Source organism: Moschus berezovskii, chromosome 15, assembly GCF_049115385.1.
Source record: "Moschus berezovskii isolate FMDL1 chromosome 15, NW_MosBer_1.0, whole genome shotgun sequence".
Classification (NCBI taxonomy): domain Eukaryota; kingdom Metazoa; phylum Chordata; class Mammalia; order Artiodactyla; family Moschidae; genus Moschus; species Moschus berezovskii.
Genome location: NC_142474.1, coordinates 21,445,790 through 21,467,846, shown reverse-complemented (window position 1 = coordinate 21,467,846; position 22,057 = coordinate 21,445,790). Strand labels below are relative to the sequence as shown.

At 46.0% G+C, this 22,057-nt stretch overlaps 1 protein-coding gene across 1 annotated transcript in view; it reads left to right on the top strand.

The window, feature by feature from the left end:
* The window catches only part of LOC148775370 (short palate, lung and nasal epithelium carcinoma-associated protein 2A-like), a 33,246-nt gene that overhangs the window by 3,627 nt on the left and 7,562 nt on the right, over positions 1-22,057 (top strand). Inside the window, exons 2-3 of the mRNA XM_088843637.1 lie at positions 9,096-9,158; positions 21,117-21,204. Of these exons, the coding sequence (XP_088699763.1) occupies positions 9,096-9,158; positions 21,117-21,204 (151 nt within the window). The remainder of the gene's footprint in view (positions 1-9,095; positions 9,159-21,116; positions 21,205-22,057) is intronic.

The following is a 22,057-nucleotide window of genomic DNA, read 5'->3' as shown; positions in this document are numbered from 1 at the left end:
AGTTGACTCACTGGAAAAGACTCTGATGCTGAGAGGGATTCGGGGCGGGAGGAGAAGGGGATGACAGAGGATGAGATGGCTGGATGGCATCACCGACTCGATGGACATGAGTTTGAGTGAACTCTGGGGGTTGGTGTTGGACAGGGAGGCCTGTGATTCATGGGGTCACAAAGAGTCAGACACGACTGAGCGACTGAACTGACTGAACTGACCCATCTGTAAGAGAGGAGATAACCACATCTGTCTTCAAGGAATATTGAGTGTAAGAGTGATAAGTGCTCATCCGAGATCCTGTGGTTCGCTAAAGGTAATTCTTACTCCTGTTCTTCCTGTGACTACCCAGGTGTCAGGACAAGATGTTTCAGCTTTGTAAACTTGTTCTCTTTGTGGTCTGCTCGCTGGGACCTCAGCGTCTCTTCTTGACAATCTTGGCAAGGATGTTCTGAGGAAGCTGAAATCTGGTCTTGAGAAAGCACTTGACAACCTGACAGTGAAAGTGAGTCAACAACGGATGATCAGTGATGCCTGGGAGCTTGCTTCCCAAATACTAAGTCTGTATTAGCAAAGGCTGCCAGCAGGGGCAGCGCCTTATGGGTGGGTTACCAAGAGAGGTGACTAACTGGTTCCTAGAAACAGGCATTACTTAACTGAATATCTCTTTATATCTTATATCATGATAAACTTTGCTAATATATTCATAGGATAAATTCCTGAAGGTGACAATTCAAAAGGTATGCATATTTTAAAATACAGTACAAAGTTAAGACCAACCTAGATAGCATATTAAAAAGCCCAGACATTACTTAGCCAACAAAGGTCTGTCTAGTCAAGGCTATGGTTTTTGCAGTAGTCATGTATTCGTGTGAGAGTTGGACTATGAAGAAAGCTGAGAGCCAAAGAATTGATGCTTTGAACTGTGGTTTGGAGAAGACTCTTGAGAGTCCTTTGGTCTCCCAGGAGATCCAATCAGTCCATCCTAAAAGAAAGCAATCCTTAATATTCATTGGAAGGACTGATGTTGAAGCTGAAACTCCAATACTTTGGCCACCTGATGCAAAGAGCTGACTCGTTTGAAAAGACCCTAATGCTAAGAAAGATTGAAGGCGAGAGGAGAAGGGGACGACAGAGGATGAGATGGTTGGATGGCATTGCCGACTCAATGGACATGAGTTTGAGTAAACTCAGGGAGTTGGTGATAGACAGGGAGGCGTGGCGTGCAGCAGTCCATGGGGTCGCAAATATTAGGACATGACTGAGCAACTGAACTGAACATATTGACAAATAATCCCCTATGTTAATAGTTTCTCTAATCATCTGTGAGAGTATTTTTTTTTCTACTCTCTTGACACTACTGGTTTGGACAACTGAAATGTTTTCCAGGCTCACAGATGAAAGGTTATAATTCATTTCACTATTTCTCTAATTATGAAATATTTAGATCATTTTTTCCTAGTTTATTAGCCATTTAAATATTTCAATTATAATTGTAGCATATTCTTCTTTTGGGTCATTCAATTTTCTTAGTAATTTGTATTAACTAATTGCAAAAGGATTCCTACCTAGACCAGGTAGCTTTAAAATTACCTAACTTTCTAGTGTCTATTTCCTAGTAATTCTGATTTCTTGAAAGAACTTGGTCTTCTCTTCACTTTTTGGAAACATTACTAGCACATTGCTAATCATTCTTTATAGGAGAAGCTAAATTCTGAAAATGACTGCCCTTCAAAACTTGCCAGGGCTTGAGAGTGACTGTGTGATAGTCGCTCAGTTGTATCCAACTCTCCGCGACCCCATAGCCTATAGCCTGCTAGGCTCTACTGTCCATGGAATTCTCCAGGCAATAATACTGGAGTGGGTTGCCATTTCCTCCTCCAGGGGATCTTCCTAACCCAGGGACTGAACCCAGGTCTTCTCCACTGGAGGCAGATTCTTTACCATCTGAGCCACTATAGAAGCTTGGCAACTTGAAAGACACAGGAGGGACCCAAGTTCCAGGTTCTACTGATAAAACAGAGCTCAGAAGCAGAAGTGTCTGCATCAAAGTTACTGAGTAAGTTACAGGACCAGATAGCTTTCATCCCTGCGTCCCTATAATAGGTCCTGTCCGTTGCAAAGCCACACTGCAGTACTTTGACTACACGGATTTTCACACAGCTCTTTCTTATTCTTTCCGCTAGTTGTGGCCTTGTTGTTTCTCACGTGAATTATTTTCTACAGAGATTTTCTTAATACTTTTGAAGTGTGCCGTCCCACGTCTGCCATGTCAGCTCCTCCATCAAATCCCTCTTTCTCTTTCCATCAGGACTCTGTCTTTGTTCTGTATGCGTCGTCTCTTTCTAGGCCTCATGCAAAGCTGTCGTTCAGGGACTCCTATTCGCCACTCTCATGATTTACATCAGTGTATCTTCTTTGATTCTGGATTTTCCAATTCTTATTCTCTTCTAAGGTTATTGTGTTTGCATGAGCAGCTCATTAGTGCTTCACTGCTAGATGCTAATGTGCAACCAAAACCGATTGCCTGCTCAGTGGGTTGATTGCTCTGTTGATGTAAACAAGTACATATGAGTGTGAAGGCAGCGTAGAAAGAACAAGGTCTCCTAGCTGTGTGACTTTGATCCATTTCTTAAACTTTTGATATTTTATTTCCCCATCTGAAACTGCAGATATTAGCAATACCTACTCTGTGGAGTTGTTACAAAGATTAAATGAAGTGACGTAGGCAAATTGTCTCATTTAGGACTTGGTGGCTAGGAGCTGCTTCTTAAGTTGTGTACCACACTAAATGGAGACTGTTTTGCAGCTATCTCTCAGCAATTGAAGACTGATTTCACGCTCCCCCAGGAATCCAATACTTCTAAGAAAGGCCAGGAGAAGGCTGAGGAAACTAAGAACTTATTGGAACAACTCATTTCTGGAATTATTCAAGTAGTGTACAGACTTACCAGGTGAGTTGATGCTTCATTTGGAGAGCTTTGTTCCCAGGAGAGAGAATAGATCTCTTTGGGGATAGAAGTCTAATATGAAAGACAGAAAGTTGAATAAACCTTGTGTGTTCTCTCAGAAAGCTTCCCTGGTAGCTCAGCTGGTTAAGAATCTGCCTGCAATGCAGGAGACCCCAGTTCAATTCCTGGTGGGGAAGATCCACTGGAGAAGGGATAGGCTACCTACTCCAGCATTCTTGGGTTCCTCTGGTGGCTCAGCTGGTAAAGAATCCACTTGCAAAACAGGAAACCTGGGTTTGATCCCTGGGTTGGGAAGGTCCCCTGTTCTTGCAGAGCGGAAGTGGTCTGAGGCCAATTCTACCAGAGCATGGGAAAATTAGAGTCAGAGCTGCAGGCCGCATTTGGATCTCGTGAGTTTGGGAGTTCTCCTTTTGTGATTTCAGGGTCAGGATGAAGGTTCTCTTCACCCCCACCTCTACATATTTGCTGGTATCTAAAGTCCCTTTCCCAAGGAGTAAGACTTTTCTTCTGTGAATATGGCTGAGTATACACGTCTGAATGGTCTCAGGAGAGAGGAAAGTAAGTAGAATTCACACCACATAGGTTGCCCCACATGAAGTCTGGAGTCAAGAAGTTCCAGGGTCTAATTCTGTCTCTGCATGAAAAGGAATGAAATCGTAACATTTGCCGCAACAAATGGATTGATGTAGAGATATCACACAAAACGGTGTAGGTCAGACAAACATAAATGTCATAGATACCAGGAGTATAAGGAGATACAATGTGATAGAAAAGAAGCTGCACAAAACAGACACATGGAGATAAAAAGACTCATGGTTAACAAAAGAGAAAGCAGGGTGGAGGACAAGTTATGAGTCTGGCATAAATATACACACTACTGGATATACAATAGACAACTAACAAGGACTTGCTCTATAGCACAGGGAACTATACTGAGATATCTTGTAATAACCCATGAGGGGAAAGAATCTGAAATAAAAATACCTATCTGTATATATCCATATCTCAACACTTTGCTGTCCACCTGAACCTGAAGAAAAGTGAGCGTGTTAGTCCCTCAGTCTTGTCTGACTCTTTGCAACCCCATGGACTATAGCCCACCAGGCTCCCCTGCCCATGTTTCTCAAGGCAGGAATGCTGGAGTGGGTTGTCCTTTCCTTCTCCAGGGGATCTTCCCAATCAGGGATCAAAACCGGGTCTCCTGCATTGCAAGCAGATTCTTTACCCTCTGAGCCACCATGGAAGCCCCACACCTGAACCTCACACAACATTGTAAAGCAACTATATATCAATTAAAAAAAATTCACATCTGGCACATATTCACCCTTGGAGTCTTGAGGGAAATCACAGCTGTCTGATCATCAGTCTGCCATGCCATCCAATGGAGAGAATCCAACCCCTGAGCAGGGCTTTCATGAAGACCAGTGCACGCAAGGTCTTTGTGGCTCAAATGCTCAGCGCAACGCTGGCATAGAGAAGAGCCCAGCAACGGCTGTCAAGAGAAATGACAAGGGTGAATTGCGGTTTTTGCACAGGGTGAAAATCAGTAACCTGTACATCCTGGATATCACATTAGAAGCGACTTGTGGAAACAATGCTAAAGTGAGGATCCCCATCACTGCTGACATCAACGTGAAACTGTGAGTATGGCTGAGAATCTGTAGTTTGGGGGACGCACTGCAGTATGGTCAATGAATTTTCAAACTGGAATTAGGCACTTTTCTTTGCCTCTGCCTTAGTCTCCCCATCAGTAAAATAAGGAAGACTTTGGAATTCTAGAATCCTCACCCTTAAAATGTTCTAAGACACTTTGCCCATAAACAAATCTCTTTTAGAAAGTCCTCCTTGAAACACATTTCCAAAGTCAAAACACTTATCTAATTATAAAATTTGAGAATTGAGAAGACATGAACATTTATAACCCTTTGGCCTAAGAGTTCCTCCAGCATCATTTTGTCTCTCAAGATTCTCTTTAAAAATCAGTGTACAGTATGTAATAAAGAGCATGTGAAAATTATGTGGCCAATACAATTTCTAAGTACTTCAATTACTTTGAAGATACAACAGAGAGATAGGAAATGAGGATGTGTAGAAGAGTCTTACAAACTAAAGTGCATATGACGTCACCGTTCATTAGTTATGCGACCCTGAGATAGTGACTGAACTTCTCTATACATGTTTCCTCATTCTGAAAACAGAGGTAATAATAGTGCTTTTTTCTCCTGGTATTGCTGTCAAGATGACATGGATTAATGCAGGTAAAACAATTTTTTTGGAAATACCTAATGCAGTATTTTTCTTAAGAAATGTTAGATCTTATTTCTATTTTAATCATTGGTGTGATACACTATAGAAATTTCACAAACCAAACCCTTGTGGCCAAGAGAAGAAACTCCTAATGTGAGAATATAGATTCCACAAAGAGTACAGAAAATATTGACATTGTCCACGTGTTGTTCAGTCACTAAGTCCTGTCTGACAGACTTCAGTACACCAAGCTTCCCTGTCCTTGTTCGTAGAGATCCTGTATAATGTTTACATAAAAGAGAGACTAAAGTGGGCAATGTGAAGGGACTTCTCCACCTCTGTTCACTGTGACTCTATTTCCTTGCAGGCCTGTGTTGGGTGAGATTGTCAATTTGGCCCTCAACTTGGTCCTCGAGTTTTGTGTCCACGTTGAAACTGATGAAAAGACCAGTGTCTCCCAGGTGGTCGTGGAAGAATGCAAAAACAATCAACACAGCATCTCACTCACCGTGTTGGGCAGGTCAGGTCCACACGTCTCAGTAGAGCGGGGATCTCAGGGGGGCTGGGACCCAAAATCTCAGCCCTATTCCTTACCTGGGAGGAAGCAGAGTAATGCAAAGAAAAGGTAGACTCTGGAGTCAAGCTAGCTTTGCCACTCACTTGTGGTTTTGTAATCAATTTAGCCTCTAGCTGCTTCAGCTTTCACATCTGTAAACTGAGGATGGTAATAATACCTAACTCATAGCCTACTGTGTTAGCCAAATGAGAAAAGGAGAGTGTCTGGCATATAGGCTGAAACATACTAAGCTCTCAGGTAATAATATCCATGCTGACTTTCTGTCTCTTGGTTCTTCCTCCTACTGAGACAGGAGTGTTGACCTCTCCAACCATAACTGTGAATTGCTGTATTTCACCTTCAACCTTATGTGTTTTGTTTCATTCTTTTTGGAAGCTCTGTTGTTAAATGCCTGCACATTTAACATTGTTATGTCCACTCAAAGAACTGACCCTTCTCATATTACTAATGTCCCTCAATAATAATGATAATAATAATAATTCACTGTGTTTACCTTCTTGCCTCTAGTGAGGAGATGACAAGAGGAGTACCATGGGCTCTAATTTCAGATTGTCCCCAAATCATCCTCTACCACTGAGAAATTCTGGAAATGAGATCTTGAAAACTTAATCCTCTCCATTTAAATCTCTTATATCTGGTAACCCACCAAATCTATGTCTTAAACTGTGTGCTTGCAAAAGCATGTTTAGCCCAGTCAAGAGGGTGGAAGGAGAAAGGCTGATCCTGGTCCTGGCTGGGAGAAGAGAAGTGATCTGGAAGCTGAAGGCTGGGGAAGGTTGGCCTTGGCAAAGAACAAGGTAGAGCTATGAGCAGACATCAGTGAATCCTGCCTCAACGAGGGATCTGATCACAGGTTGCCTAAGACACCCCTCAAACTAAAGAGAGGCTCTGCAGCCTATCGTTACTTGGAAAGACTGAGCTGTAAATCCAAATGCCTGAGCCCTGCTGGGCCCTGCCCAGCCTACAGCCCCAGGGAACCCATCCTGCCTTCTGGGCCTCAGTGTCTGTAGCCACTCTCTGGGGTTATCCACCCGGTGTCTGATTCACTCTGCTTCTCCAGACACTCCGGGGGCTTTCTCTCTACTATGGGTGAAAACTCAGGCCCTTCCAGGGCCATCTGGCTCTACCTGATCTGGATCCACACCTTGCCCGCTCTGCCCTAGATGTGCTAGCTTTTGCTCCGAGCCTCAGGCAAGCTCCTTCCATTCATGACCTGTGCACAGGCTGCTCAGGCACCCAGGACACCTTTCCTGCATCCCATTTCCATGTTTGTCTCATCATTTAGGGTCTAAAACAAGGTTCCTCCTCTTCTCTCTCCTAAGATTCTACTCTTCTCCTTCTGAATACTTGTCACAAGGTACCATTATATATTTGATCGTATGATTACTTCATTTATTCCTTCAGCCAAATATCTCTTGAGCACCTGCTCTGGGCCACAGCCACCGTTCTGAACTCTGGAGAATTTACTAGTGACTGAGGACAAGGAGCTTGTTCTTGTGGAGCTTAGTCTCTGGAGGGAAGGGCAGACCGACAGGCATTCAGTCCAGCAGTAAAGAGCCCACAAGGAAACTATTCAATTGCAATCACCCCTGGGCAAAACAGCACACCTAACAGGGTGCTATGACACAAAGCCCCCCCTTAGGCAAGCAGTCACGAGGGCTGCCCTGAGGAGGTGACAGTTACCCTGAGAGCTGAAGGTGGGAAAGAGCCAGCTTTACGAAAATGTGTTAATACTGGGTTGGCCAAAAAGTCTTTGGGGTTTTTTCATAAGCTGTTACAGAAAACTCCAAACGAACTTTTAGCCAATAATTAGCCAATATCCTAGGTCCCATGTTAGGAGTCAATGTGTTTCATTTATCACTGTGTCCCCAGTCGGCCTTGGTTCTGGGCACCTAGTTGGTGTTCCTAGATATGTGCTGATGAATGAATGGATGACCAGGTGGGTGGGTGGGGGAAGGATGTTTGGATGGATGGATGGATGGATGAGGTCTCAGGATTGTCGAAGACTCTCATGAGCTATTGGTGAGGGCTGCTGGTCAACCATGGGGTTCTCAGTGATGATCGCCCTGGGTGGAGGCTCAAGTCACCTGACTTCAAGGTGCTTCACCTTCTGGCCTCCTCCCACTGCTTGCGCTTGGCTGCTCAGCCAACTTCACGAAGCTTTATCAATTCCCTCCCTTTTCTAGGTGCACTGGAGTGCTCAGTAAGTAAGGTTGTGGACTTTGCAGTCAACCTCATGAATGAGGTGTTGTCCCTGGTAATGGATTACGAGGTGAGTCCCCCACTCCGGGGGTGCAGATCCAGGCCGGGTGGCGGGGAGGGGTGATTTTCCTTGGGTAGGCTGTACTCTCTGGGCACCTTCCTTTCTGGAGGGACAACTTCCATTTGGGCTGTGAGTTGCTACCTAACCCCCTTCACTTAGCCTGGCCTGGGGAGGAGATGAGCAGGAACCTGACCTGAGCTGAAATCACTGGATACCACTCTTGAACCTTTTGCCATATACATGAACTTCCAGCAGGCCTTTTAGCTAATACTTTTCTTCATTCAACACAAATTTAATTCATTTAAATACAAAAGATATACATACCATAGTTCAGATTTATGTGTATCACATAAAAATACCATATGTACCATGTGTTCAAAATTCCAAAGATTCTATATTAGTTACTCTGGAAGGGAGCTGGGAATCTAGATTTATTTTACAAAAAGAAGTCCTCCATGCTGTTCTGTGACTTACTGAACTTGAGTCAAGCTCAAAGTGTGTTCCTTAGACCAGCAGCACTGACCTCCCATGGACACCCATGAGAAAAGCAGACTCTTAGGTCCTACCCCAGACCTGCTGCTCAGTAATTTGCATTTTAACAACATTGTCAGGGAATTGTAAGCACACAAAATTGTGAAAAACACAAAACCATTCTCTATGGTTCCCAGGGCCCCATTTCACTCTATAAGTTTCAGAGTTTCAGAGGTCAAGGTTTCTAAGGGCATAGGGTTCTGGACTGTTAAAAGTCTAGATTCTTTAAGGTTCTAGGATTCTAATGTTCTGAGGTTTGAGGATTCTAGTGTCCTCTGGTTCTCAGATTTGGGCCTTCTAGGTTTCCACTGTTCTAGAAATCTAAGGGTCAGAAGTCCTGAGCCTCAGTACTGAGCATCTCTGTGGGCGGCGGGCAGGGTGCTCACAGCGGGTAATAACCAGTCTTCTTCCTTCTCCCTCTCCCCTCTCCCTCCTCCCTCCTGACCTCTTTCCTTCCTTCCCTCTCTCCATTTCTCTCTGTGTGTGTCTCTCTTTCCCTCCTTGTGACCCTCAGCTGTGCCCAGTATCTGCAGTTTCCTTGAAAGCCTGGATGCGGAGTATGTTAAGAAGCGCATCGGTGAGTCACAGCCTGGGGAAGCGGTGAGGGGGCTCCCTCTGCAGCCTTACAGGGGGGCACACGCCACTCGCTGCCTGCAGCACTGGCGTCAGGGGACCCTGCAGAAGCTGAGGACCCTTCATCCTGAGCAAGTCTGGAGACTACGGACAGATGGGTCCTTGCAGACTGATGGCCTCTGTGGGCCTCTGAGAGCTTCTGCTGCCCTCCTTTGTCAAACCAATAGAACCTGCTGCCCAGAATGATGTCAGAAAGAGGACAGGACAGATCTGGGTTGAAATCCTGGATCTGCTTCTTAACAACAGTTAGGTGGGGGTCAACTGGTGCCACCTCTCTGGGATTTGGGTTCCTCCCAGGTGAAAGGAGAGTGTAAACATGGCTGAGCTGTTGAGTGAATTTAAAGAAAAAGCAGAAGGAGCCTAATATCCAGTAGGAATTGATGATAAATACCATCCCTTCCCTTTCCCTTCTTATGAGGAGCTATGGCTTTACCCCCAGCCCCTGGGGACTTTCCTTGACCTGGGTCTCTGGCATGTCTGTGGGTGAGAGACAGGTCAGGGTCCTGAATGCAGTCCTTCTAGAAAACAGTCCCAGGCCCAGGTTTTGGGTGATCGCCCCGTGCTTCCCTTGCCCCACTTCTCTGGATCCCTGCAGCAATCCTGCGGGGGTGGGCCGTGTCATCATGCCCAGTTTTCTGGAGGTCTAGCCGAGGCTCAGAGACTTGGAGTGACCCGTGAGTGGCCGTGGCTGTCACTCTGCCCGTCTGGATGGCCGCAGCCCCGGTGTCTGACTTCTATTCAGCCTCCAGAGCTGTCGGCTGAGAGCTGCTACTAGTGGCTTCTCTCGGGTGAACTTCGGGAAGCCCCGCAGGGAGAGTGAAGAGCACAGACGAGGAAGCCGCTGCGATGCCCGCCTGCGGGCGAGGACCGGGCTCGGGGCCCCGGGCTGAGAGACCATGAGACCCCACAGGGGCCCGTGGAGGAGCAGAAACAAGCTAGGCTTCTCTTCTTTCTCTAGTGGCAGACTGAGCCCTGATCATGATCATAGACCGAGTCCTGACCCTTAATCACACACCCGGACAAAAGACTCCTCAAAGTTATGCGATAGCAACTGGCGGGACTAGGATTTAAACCCACGTCGATGGGATCACTTGCTCAGAGAGGTGACATCCTGGCTCCCATACTCAGCCACCTCTCCCCAGCTCCTGTGGGTCCCGCTGTCCAGCCTCGGTCTCTTCAGCCAAGGACTGATGAGGTTCCTCTTGTGGCCCTTCTGTCTGCTCAGCATGCAAGCCCTCAGTTTCCCCTTTGCCTTGGGATAAGGAGCAGAGACCCCTTACTCACAGCTGCATCACCACTGCAGAGGACTGACCCAGGTTACCAACTCAGGGTCCCGGGGCCTCTCCTTTCCATGAAGGGATCTGACTTTCCTGCCAAGAGGCACAGGGAACATTTGTCCATGTTGCCAAGTTTCCATCTCAGTGCTGAGTGCAATTCTGTGAGGGAAGAACCACTGTTGTCCTCATGGGAGACTCTTGTTAGGCAAGACCAGGGCCGCACAGAGGCCTGCACCAGCGGCTGCTTCACTCCAGGGCCTTCTGTCTGGTGAAGGCTGCCTCACAGAGTCAAGTCATCTCAGGAGGCCTTTCAGCCCCTGTGGCCCCCACTGTGGGGGTCCTTGAATCAGCTCTTCCAAGAGGGCTTCAGTTCAGGCTGTGCCGGGTCTCCTGACACACGTGAGGTGAGAGGTCAGACAAAGATGAGCTTGACTATAGTCTGCCCTTTGATAATCTTGTGATATCTGGCAACTTACTAGAGTCACAGTTCTCTCACCTGCTCAGTGGAGTTAACAGCAAAACCTCCCTGTTGCAATGTTGTGATGATTAAATGAGTCAATGAGTGGAAAATGCTTAACCAGAGTCTGACACTGTTGTGCACAAGATGCATGTCAGCCTGGACACGCTAGGATTACTGTCAAACAATGTTGAGAAAGCCCATATTCAATCTTTATACATTGTATCTCATTCAATTCTTATTTATCCTGAGTGATGCAGTGAAGGATCTTGGCGTAGGAGTGGCAACTGAGTCTCAGAGAGGGGAAGTGACTTCTCTAGGGTCACACAGCTGGTCAGAGGCAAAGCTGGATTCCATTTGAAGTCGGCTGCGTCCAGCGCTGGTTCTTCACCTGCTGGCCATAGCAAAGAGATGAGAGCTTTCTTCTCAGTCTGTATTTTGTGACAATCCCAAGTCCCACACAAATACATAAGGAGGTCTCATAATTCAGGACTTCTCTTGAGCAGTAGTCCACTTGGGTCAGTGCTAAGCCTTTCTCCAGGCTGTTCCATCCACCTGGAACATCATTCTTTCTCTCCCTCCAGCTTCTCAATCCTCCTCAGCCCATCACACTGCTCAGGAGCTGTCTCCTGGTAAGTGGAGCCCATGCTCAATGTTTTCCCATAAAAGAGACAATTTTTCCAGCTGGTTGGTCTACTCAAGCTACCTTGTCATTATTGTCCTATACAGAGGGCTCAGGAAATGTGAGCTCTCATGATTATGGTTTACACTTTTTTTTAATACTCTTTTTTTCCATTTTGAGTGAGAAATAATTGATATTCATCACTGTATAAGTTAAAAGCAAGTTTGATTTCTGTGTATTATGAAACGATTATGACAATGGGTTAAGCTAGCATTCATCTTCTCCTATAGATACAATAAAAAAATAATGAAAGAATGACATGTTTTCCTTGGGGTGCGAACTCTTAAGATTTGCTCTCTTAACAACGTTCCTGTATATCATACATCACTGTTAGCTCTAGTCATCATGCTATACATTACATCACCAGTACTCATTTGTTTAGAATCTAAAATATGAGGAAGAATAGCAATAAATGCCTACATTAAGAAGCAAGAAAAATCCAAATGAACAACCTACCTCTGTACCTTAAGGGACTAGAAAAAGAAGAATAAACTAAGCCCTAAGTTACCACTGAAAGACTACAATAAAGATTCCAGGATGAGCAAATGAAGTAAAGACAAAAATAATACAATATATTAACCAAAATATTAATCAAACGACTATCAGTCCTTTGAAAATGTAGAAGATATTGATAAATCCTTGGCTAGATCTCATGACTTCCAAGCGGGCTTTAGGACTTCACATGTTTCCTAGGCCTGCTTTGTCCTCAAAGATAGGATTTGGATACAATTACATGGCTAAGTTCACTAGAAAATGAAGCTATAAAAGGGGATGAGACAATGTATCCTTTAAATGCCTTGATCCAAATGTGCCGGAAGTCCTCCCTGCCACAAACACCCCAGTTCAAATACACTTCTCATTTTCTATTTTTTATTTTTGTGGAAGCCGGTGTGACGTGGGTCTTCCCATTCAAATCCACAGAAAGTCCTAACAATGTATTTGTAGACTGATGTCTTCCTATTCCATTCTGACATCTACTCGAGGGTCACACAAACACATTTGAAACAAAACAGACATCAAAGGTACAGGAGAGCTTCAGTCAGTTCAGTTCAGTTCAGTCGCTCAGTCGTGTCCGACTCTTTGTGACCCCATGAATCACAGCCTGCCAGGCCTCCCTGTCCATCACCAACTCCCGGAGTTCACTCAAACTCTTGTCCATCGAGTCGGTGATGCCATCCAGCCATCTCATTCTCTGTCGTCCCCATCTCCTCCCACCCCCAATCCTTCCTAGCATCAGACTCTTTTCCAGTGAGTCAACTCGTCGCATGAGGTGGCCAAAGTATTGGAGTTTCAGCTTTAGCATCAGTCCTTCCAATGAATACCCAGGGCTGATCTCCTTTAGAATGGACTGGTTGGATCTCCCTGCAGTCCAAGGGACTCTCAAGAGTCTTCTCCAGCACCACAGTTCAAAAGTATCAATTCTTCGGCGATCAGCTTTCTTCACAGTCCAACTCTCACATCCATACATGACCTCGTGCTTAGAGGTCTTCATTTTCACCTCTTTGCTTTAAACTCTAGGGAGATTGTGGCCCAGAAAAGGAGAAGGACTCATCTAAGGCCATATGTGACTTGAACGCCACTTACTTTCCTTTCTCTTCACATAGTTTAGATTTGTTGAAATTATCTACTTGGGTAAATAGCCTTTTACCAAAAAACTAAACAACTTATTATCTGATAAGTTTGCTTAAACTTTAGATGCCTGAGCCCCTTCCTAGATACTTAGGGTCAGGGATTCCTGGATAGTCTGGCCCCTGAGTATCTGGCCAGAAATGGAAACGACTGAGTTCTAGGAGATGTGACTGACCCCACCCCACCCCACCCCCCTTCCTCTGCACCCCCAGCTCTGCCTAGACAAGACCCTCCCAACCCTACCTGCTAATCCTGCTTCATCTTGTTTCATCTCAACCGGAACCAGGCGGGGGGTGTGACTGCCCTGAGGCGTTTGTGTTGCTCAGAAGGGGAGGATGACTTGGTCAAGGTCAAAAGATAGAAAGGGGCAGAGCTGGAGAGTCTCCCAGTTCTGCTTCCTCTCTCATTGAGATCACAGCCGATGAAGCAACCGTGAGTCACAGTCCTGCACCCAGGAGGGGAAAGCAAGTGACTGCTCTAGGGCTTGGCACTTAGGGTACACTTTCACCATTGTTGCTCATGACAAACTACTAAGGAAGCAGGGAAAATACCCTTTTCCAGTTAAGGGTACTGAAGTTCAGGAAAGGCAGGTGATTGGCCCAGGTCTCACCAGGACAGGGGCCAGAATTTGCGTCCAAAGGGAAGGACCTTTCACTCAGATTACATCGAGGCCAGCTGATGGGCAGGAGAGTCCTAGGCTTGAATTCCCTGTTTATTCCTTGACCTCTGTTGTTTGAGTTGGTTGTTATGCCTGATGCGTTGGGCCCCTGTCAACCCGGAACACCTGGTCAAGGAGGCACAGATGAGTGCCCAGTTGGCATCAGGCTGGGAGCACTGGTACAGAGCTCCAGGCCATTCAGGGTCGGTCTCCTCGAGTCCCAACCTGCGTCAGTAGGAAAAGGATGAATGCAGCCAGGACAAAGTAGGGGTAGGGCTGGAGGCTTGAGGAATCTGCTTTCATCACCCTGATGGTGGTCCCAGCTTCAGAGCACAGCACAGGGAGATGCTGGCAGCCAGGTGCACTAGCCTGGGGCTGGGACATGGAGGACTCCATCCCGCAGAGGCTCGGACCCATCAGCAGACCACCCTCCCCACTGTCTGTGCCCAGTTCTGCAAATATCAGAGGTTCTCCTTCCCTTCATGTGGGGATAGAGGTTAGGGCTGTGGGAAAACTTAGGAAGAAAATTTTTGGTCTCAGGATCACAGCCCAGGGATTGGAGAGTGATGCAGTGAATTCAGACCCAATATTGGCCTCAGGCCTTAGCTGCCCCATCGTAAAATGGCTAAAAACCTGGTACCTGGATCACCATGGCAAAAAGGGTACAAAGGATGTGGTGCTGAGAACTCAGCTCCAGGCTCTGGAAGACTGGCATCGAATCCTCCCTTTTCCTATTGCTGGCCTGGACAAGGGACCCATCTCCCTGAGTCTCAGGTCCCTTCTTGGTGAAATGAGATTAAGTGTGGGACTCTCCAGTCTTCCCAGGAAGCCTTAGTGGTAAAGAACCTGCCTGGCAGTGCAGGAGACATAAGAGATTTGGGTTTGATCCCTATGTTGGGGTGATTACTTTGTGGACAGCATGGAAACCCACTCCAGTATTCTTGCCTGGAGAACCCCATGGAAAGAAGAGACTGGTGGGCTACACGCCTTAGGGTCACCAGAGTTGGACACGACTGAAGCAACTTAGCACTCCCGCACTTGGGATTCTCCTCCGAGTGTGCTGTGGAGATGCGGCGGGATCATGTGTATACGCCCCTGATACACAGTTACAACAGTGCTGATGATGGTTATGATTGTTCCTGGTCTGGTCACTTCCTTCCCTCCACCTCAGGTCTCCGCTCTTTACATGACCCCACTGCAAGGGTGACGGAGAGAATGAAGTGAGGAGATTAAACATCCCATATGCTTTACGCTGAATCAATGGCAACTACACTTCCTATTTTGTGTGCTATAAAGACAGCATGAGCTAGATGGGTCAGACTTCCGGTAGACCTCTGTCTGCAAATTCTGGCTCCCATGGTGATGGGTCTATAGTCTTTGGGAAGTGTGGTTCCTCACTAAGCCTCATCTTCCCATCCAGGACCATTTTAGAGTCTCCAAGAAATATGGTCTAGTATACCTCACTGATTGTAGGGTCTGGATGGAGCTTTCCGCAGAGAAGCCCTCCCAGGCACTCCTGGGCTTGGAGGGCAGGATTGATTAGTGATGTCTGCCACAAGTTCAGAAAAGTGGAATGACTGCATGCTCGCCAGGGCAGGACCAAGCCATCTCTAATGGTCCCTCCGACCAGTGACGGGCATGTGGACACCACCAGTTCATGGCGGGTGGGACCGTGAGACCTTCCTAGTGCTGTGAGGTGGAGAAGGACCCTGATGTGGGTTCCAGTGTTCAGTTTATAACCTGCTTTGTGACTCTGACTAAGATGTTCATTATCTCCAAGGTCTCCATTCCCTTTAACAGAAAATGAACAGAGGTTTCCTGTTACGCAGCTGAACCCTCAGGGCTTTGAGGTGGTCAGGAACATCTGGGGCTACTGACTACATCCCCACCAGCTGGAGCAATGTGTGCAGGGGAGAAACCTCAAGCCGCCAAGCCCACATGCTCAGCCAGTACACACACCTGTGGTCACCTGAACAGGGAGGGAGAGAGAAAGGAGGGGTGGGTCTTAATGCAGCAAAACTTCCCAGTGTTTGGGGAGAGGCAGATGTGCCTGGAAAGTACTTGAAAACAGAGCAACATGGCTCTCTCCCAGGCAAGTCACCCATGGGCAGGGTCCCTGATCTGTGTGTTATAATACAGCAACAACACGTCAGGGAATATGTATAGCTATGATCACAAGGGATTGTTATGACATAGGGGACACATCAGGTAACAAAACAGACAAGATCCCTGCCTCCTGGGGCTCCCACTCCAGAAGAAGAGCGAGGAGATCACATTTTTAGGGGCCCTGTGTCCGGGTTTGTACATGTTAACTTGTGCATGCTTCAGACCAGTTCAGTGATGTAGGGACACCCATTCTGCCCAGTTTACAGGTTAGTTATCTGAGTCTGTGAGAAGGAAAGCTCACAAGGCAAGCCAGGATTTGAACCCTGCCCCATCACACTTTCAAGGGCTGTGCTCTGGTGAAGGAACCACAGTAAGCATGAGGAAAACTAGCTCCCCAAACTCTGGCTGTATCCCTACTTTCTCCTGGCTGCATTCATGTCAAAGATTGGGCTGCAGGTCCTTGCTGAGAGGCAGATGGGTAAACGGAGGAGACTGACGCTGGGTGACCTGGAGCTCTCTACCGGTGCTCCCAGCCTGATGCCAAGTGGGCACCCATCTGGGCTTCCTGGACCGTGTATTCCAGGTTGACATACGCCCAATGCACCAGGCATTACAACCAACTCAAACAACAGAGGTCAAGAATAAATAATTCAAGACCAAAACTCTCCGGCTCCATCAACTGGCCTCGTGAGCTGGGTGAAAGATCCTTCCCTGGGTATGCAAGTACTGGTTCCTGTCCTTATGAGACCTGGGAGAGTCACCCTCCTTCCCTGAACTTCAATTTCCTCAACTTCAATTTTCTCCTCGTGGGGTAGTTGTGAGCACCAATGGTGAAAGACGACCTGCAGTGCCAGGCCCAGGGCAGGTACTTGCCTGCACCTACTGGGTGTTGGGCACTTTGACCAAAGAATGTGACTCGCTGCTGCCCCCAGAGGCTGAGAGTTGGAACAGCCGATCTCGATGGGAGAGGATGCAGAAAGGGGTGCACTCCCCAGCTCTGCCCCTTCCCATCTGTGTGACCTTGAGCGAGTCATCCTGCCCTTCTGAGCCTCATGTTCCCCAGCCAGGAAATGGGGCGATAACACCCCTGCCTGGCTCTTGACTAGATGAAACAAGATAAAGCAAGATAGGCATCTAGGTTTGTGAGGGTCATATTTAGGCAGAGTAGTGGTTCCAAGGGATGACATTGGTGTCACAGTTCTTAGAACTCAAGGTAGAAAGTACCTTTGAGCCACCAGTCCAGTTCTTTCCATTTCTAACCATCCACCCTGAAGCCCCTGACCCTGAGTATCTAGGGAGGGGTTCAGGCATCTATACTTTCAAATGTACTTAATGCATCTTGTGGGGTGGAGAGAACAGCTGGATCACAGGCATGGTGTTCTTTGAGCTGAGCTCAAGGAAGAACGGAGGGACCACTTCAGGTGAGCATTCATGGAGGTTGTGAGGTGATGTTGAGACCACAGACAGCTGGAGAGGAAAGTTTAGGGAAGAGAGAATGGTCTGTGCAGAGACCTAAGGCAGCAAAGGGGCTAGCATGTTTATGGAACAGAAGGAAGAGCAGGGACCATGGAAAGAGAGGTAGATGGGTTTGAAGGGTCATCAGTGAGCAGATGACACAGCGGCCATGATGGGGATGTTGTTTTGAAGCTGAGAGCTTCAACCTCTGGCTAACTCACTGATAGCAGAGAAGTCGAGGGGTAACCATACACAGGGATACAGCATATATGAGGGTATATATGGAGGCAGATTTTGTTCACTCACGGAAGCAACTCTACTGACTAAATAGAGTAGCCCAAAGGGGGAGGGTGGTCCAGAAAATGCATCACTGCAAATATTTACCCTGAGGCTGATTCCACCTTGAGGGATGTTGGAGAGCGCACTCAGACACAAGAGAAGGTTTGGAAAAAACGACATCACTGGACACAGACTCTGACTCTATAAGCCCACAATACTAGCCCCATCACTGTCCCTGTGTAAGTGGGTGACTTCAAACTGGTTGCTTCCCCTCTCTGAGCCTGAGTTTCCAAATAATGACAGAATTAGCCTGGGTGATCACTATGGGTCCTTTTACCACAGTAGTCTCCAATTCATCCATTCTCAGTCTTTATCCCAGCCCCGCAGCCTCATGGCCACCATCTTAGCAGTTGGAGGCTCCATGAGAACCTGCTCTTTTTTGGCACAAAGTCCTCTCCGTATCCATCCATTTCAAATCAAGCATCCTGGGTGACCGTTGCTTTGGAAACCTCTGTGTTCACTCTGGACAGGGCTTATTTTCATTCGAGTCCTCTTGGACGGCTCTGGACCCAGGGCTTGTTTCCGGGACAGGCTCCCACTCCATCACCATCGTAGAAGGGCCATCACCACCCAGCAGAATTCAGGAGACTGTACAAGACAGCAAGGATTTTGTAAGTATTTTTCTCACAGCCTATGAATGGTGGGCTTCCCCCTTAATGTCACTTCTCATGGAGACCTTCTGAAGGCTTTGGGGGCAAGAGGGAGAGGGATGGAGTAATCCAGTTAGTTACTATTTTGAATAGAGTAAATTGAGAAATAGCTTTTATTAGGAGAAGAGTCAAACTGATGAGCTATGCAGGGTCATGATGTGGTGTCCATTTATTTGCTCACACTTTTATTCAGCAAACCATTTTATTGTGCTCTACTAGGAGCAGGGTTTTGTTTTGTTTTTTACTATGTGTAATGAATTCAACAGTGAAACAAGTCACAATCCCTCTTCTAATTGGTGCACAGCTTGTTAGGAAAGGCAGCCAAGTTGTCACTAATAGGTACCCAGGGGCAGCAGGATCACCATCTCCACTCCACCAGCGGACCCTCTAACCTAGACCTTGGGGAGTCACCTAGAGTGGGCTTCATAGACATCAAGATGTAATACTAAAGCTAGAGAGTCAGTAGGAAGTGACTCAGGTAAAAATGAAAAGAAGAGGGAAATGATCCAGGCAGAGAGACAACCATGTGCAAAGGACCTCTAGTAAAGAGCACTGACCTGGAGTCAAGCATGACTTTTCAGACAGTAGCTCCTCCACTCGTTGGCTGTGCATCTCTGGGCAAGTTGCTCTAGTTTTCTGACCTGAACTGCCCGTCTGGAAGAGAGGAGGTAACCACGTCTATCTTCAAGGTCTGTTGAGGGGAAGAGTGATAGGAGCTCTTCCAAGATCCTGTTTCCCTCTGGAAAATTCTCACTCCTGTTCCTCCCGTGACTGTCCAGGTGTCAGGACAAGATGTTTCAGCTTTGGAAACTTGTTCTCTTGTGCAGCCTGCTCGCTGGGACCTCAGCATCTCCTCTTGACAATCTTGGCAGGGATGTTCTGAGGAAGCTGAAATCTGGTCTTGAGAAAGGACCTGACACTTTTGACAGTACACTTGAAAGTGAGTCACTAACAGATGATCTGTGACACCTGGGAGCTTGCCACCTACATCCTATGCCTGTGTCAGCAAAGGCTGCCAGCAGGGGCTGCTCCTCATGGGTGGTTTACTGACAGGTGGCTAATTGGCTCATGGTTCATTTATTTATTTATTATTTTTCTAGAAACAAGCAATACTTAACTGTGTTTAACTTTTCATCTTATATCATGGTTAACTTTTCTAATATATTCATAGGATAAATTCCTAAAAGTGACATTTTATAAGTTCAAATGGTATGCACAATGTAAATTATAGCAGACATTGACAAATAATCCCCTATGTTAAAATTTCGTCCAATAGAGTGTGAGAGTACCTTTTTTCCTACTTCTTTGACAATACTTGTCCGGACAACAGATTGTTTTGCCAATCTCACAGATGACTGGGTTATAAATCACTTCAGCATTTGTTTAATTAGGACATTCACTCATTTATTGATATTTTATTATCCACTTATGTAAGTTAACTTAAATATCTTATTTAAATTAGTAGCATATTTTTCTGTTGGGTCATTCAATTTTCTTAGGAATTTGTATTGACTAATTGGAAAAGGATTCCCACCTAGCCTAGGTAGCTTTAAAATTACCTACCTTTCTAGTTAATCATATCACCTTGTAATTCAGATTTCTTGAAAGAACTTGGCCTTCTTTTCATTTTCTGGAAACATGACCAGCACACTGACAAATGTGCTTTATAGGAGAAACTAATTCCCATAAATGACTGCACTTCAAACCTTTCCAGGGCTTAGGCAACCTTAAAGATACAGAAGGGACCCACTTTCCAATATCATTGCTGGTGAAACAGCTCAGAAGCACACCTGCTTGAATTCAGGTCACCTAGTAAGTTACATGACCAGCTGTAGTTTCCATCTCTGTTTTCAATGTTCTAATTAGGTAGATATTGTCCATGGCAGAGCCATGTTGCGCTACTATGATTATGTATCTTTTCTTGTAGTTTTTTGTTTTCCCGTGAGCTAGCTGTCACCCTGTAGTTTCTCATTTGAATTATTTTCTACATGTATATTCTGAACTCTTTCCACAGGTGCCATTCTACATCTGCCATGTCACTTCCTCTATCAAATCCCTCTTTTCTCTGAAAGAAACCCCATTAAGTCACTTTGTCCTCCTGCTCCTGAATGAAGTACTGCTTTCTAGGCCTGCTGCAAAGATACAATATCCAGAGACTCCTACCTGCCACTGTAATGATTTGGAGTTTTATGTTCCCTTTGATTCTATATTTTCCTTTTCTCATTTTTTTCTAAGTTTATTTTGTTTATGTGAGCAACTCATTAATGCTTCTCTATTAGAAACTGATGTGTAATCAAGATCTATTGCCTTCTCAGTGGACTGATTGTTTTGTTGATGAATGATGGATATATATTAGCGTGAAGGCAGCATACAAGGAACAAGGCCTCCTAGCTGTGTGACTTTGGCCCATTTCTTAATCATTTGACCCTTTGCGTCCTCATTTGAAAGGAGAGATAACAGTAATAGCTACTTTATGGAGGTGCCATAAAGATGAAGTGAAATAGCATAGGCAAATAGCCTCATCAAGAACCGTGTGCCTAGGAGCTGCTTCCTAAGTTGTGCACCACACTAAATGGAGACTGTTTTTGCAGCTATCTTTCAGAAACTGAAGGCTGTTTTTGAAGACTCTCCAGGAAACCAATACTTCAGAGGAGTTCCCGGAGAAGGTCCAGGAAGCAGAGAACTTGTTGAAACAACTCGTTTCTGGAATTTTTCAAGTAGTGAACAGGCTTACAGGGTGAGTTGATGCTTCATGTTGAAGATTTTAATACATCTCTTTGGGGACGTAAGTTTAATATCAAAGAAATAAAGATGAATGAACCTTGTGTGTTCTTGCAGGGCAGAAGTGAGGCCAACTCTGCCAGAGCCTGGGAAAATTAATCAGGGCTGCAGGGCCTGTCTGGTATCTCATGAGTTGGGGCTTTTTCCTTCTATGATTTCAGGGTCAGAATGAAGGTTCTCTTCACCTTTACTGCTCCCTATTTGCTTGTGCCGAAGGACTGATGCTAAAGCTGAAACTTCAATACTTTGGCCACCTCATGCGATGAGTTGACTCACTGGAAAAGACTCTGATGCTGGGAAAGGTTGGGGGCTGGAGGAAAAGGGGATGAGATAGAATGAGATATCTGGATGGCATCGCCGACTCTGTGGACATGAGTTTGAGCGAACTCTGGGAGTTGGTGATGGACAGGGAGGCCTGGCGTGCTGTGATTCATGGGGTCACGGAGAGTCAGACTCGACTGCACGACTGAACTGAACTGAACTGAACTGAAAGGCCCATCCCAAAGGAATAAGATGTTTCTTCCCTAAAAAACCTGACTATAAAAGTCTGAATGGCCTCAGGAGAGAGAAAACTAGAGTTCACACCACATTAGGTGGCTCCACACGTGAAGTCTGGGAGTCAAGAAGTTCTGGGTTCAAATTCTTGCTCTGCATAAAACAGAATGAAATAATCCCATCTGCAGCCACATGGATGGATGTAGAGATAAGCGTACTAAGTCAAGAAAGTAGAAGATGTAGGAAGCAAATATCATATTATACTATTTATATGTGGAATCTAAAATATAAAACAAATGAACTAATGCAAAACA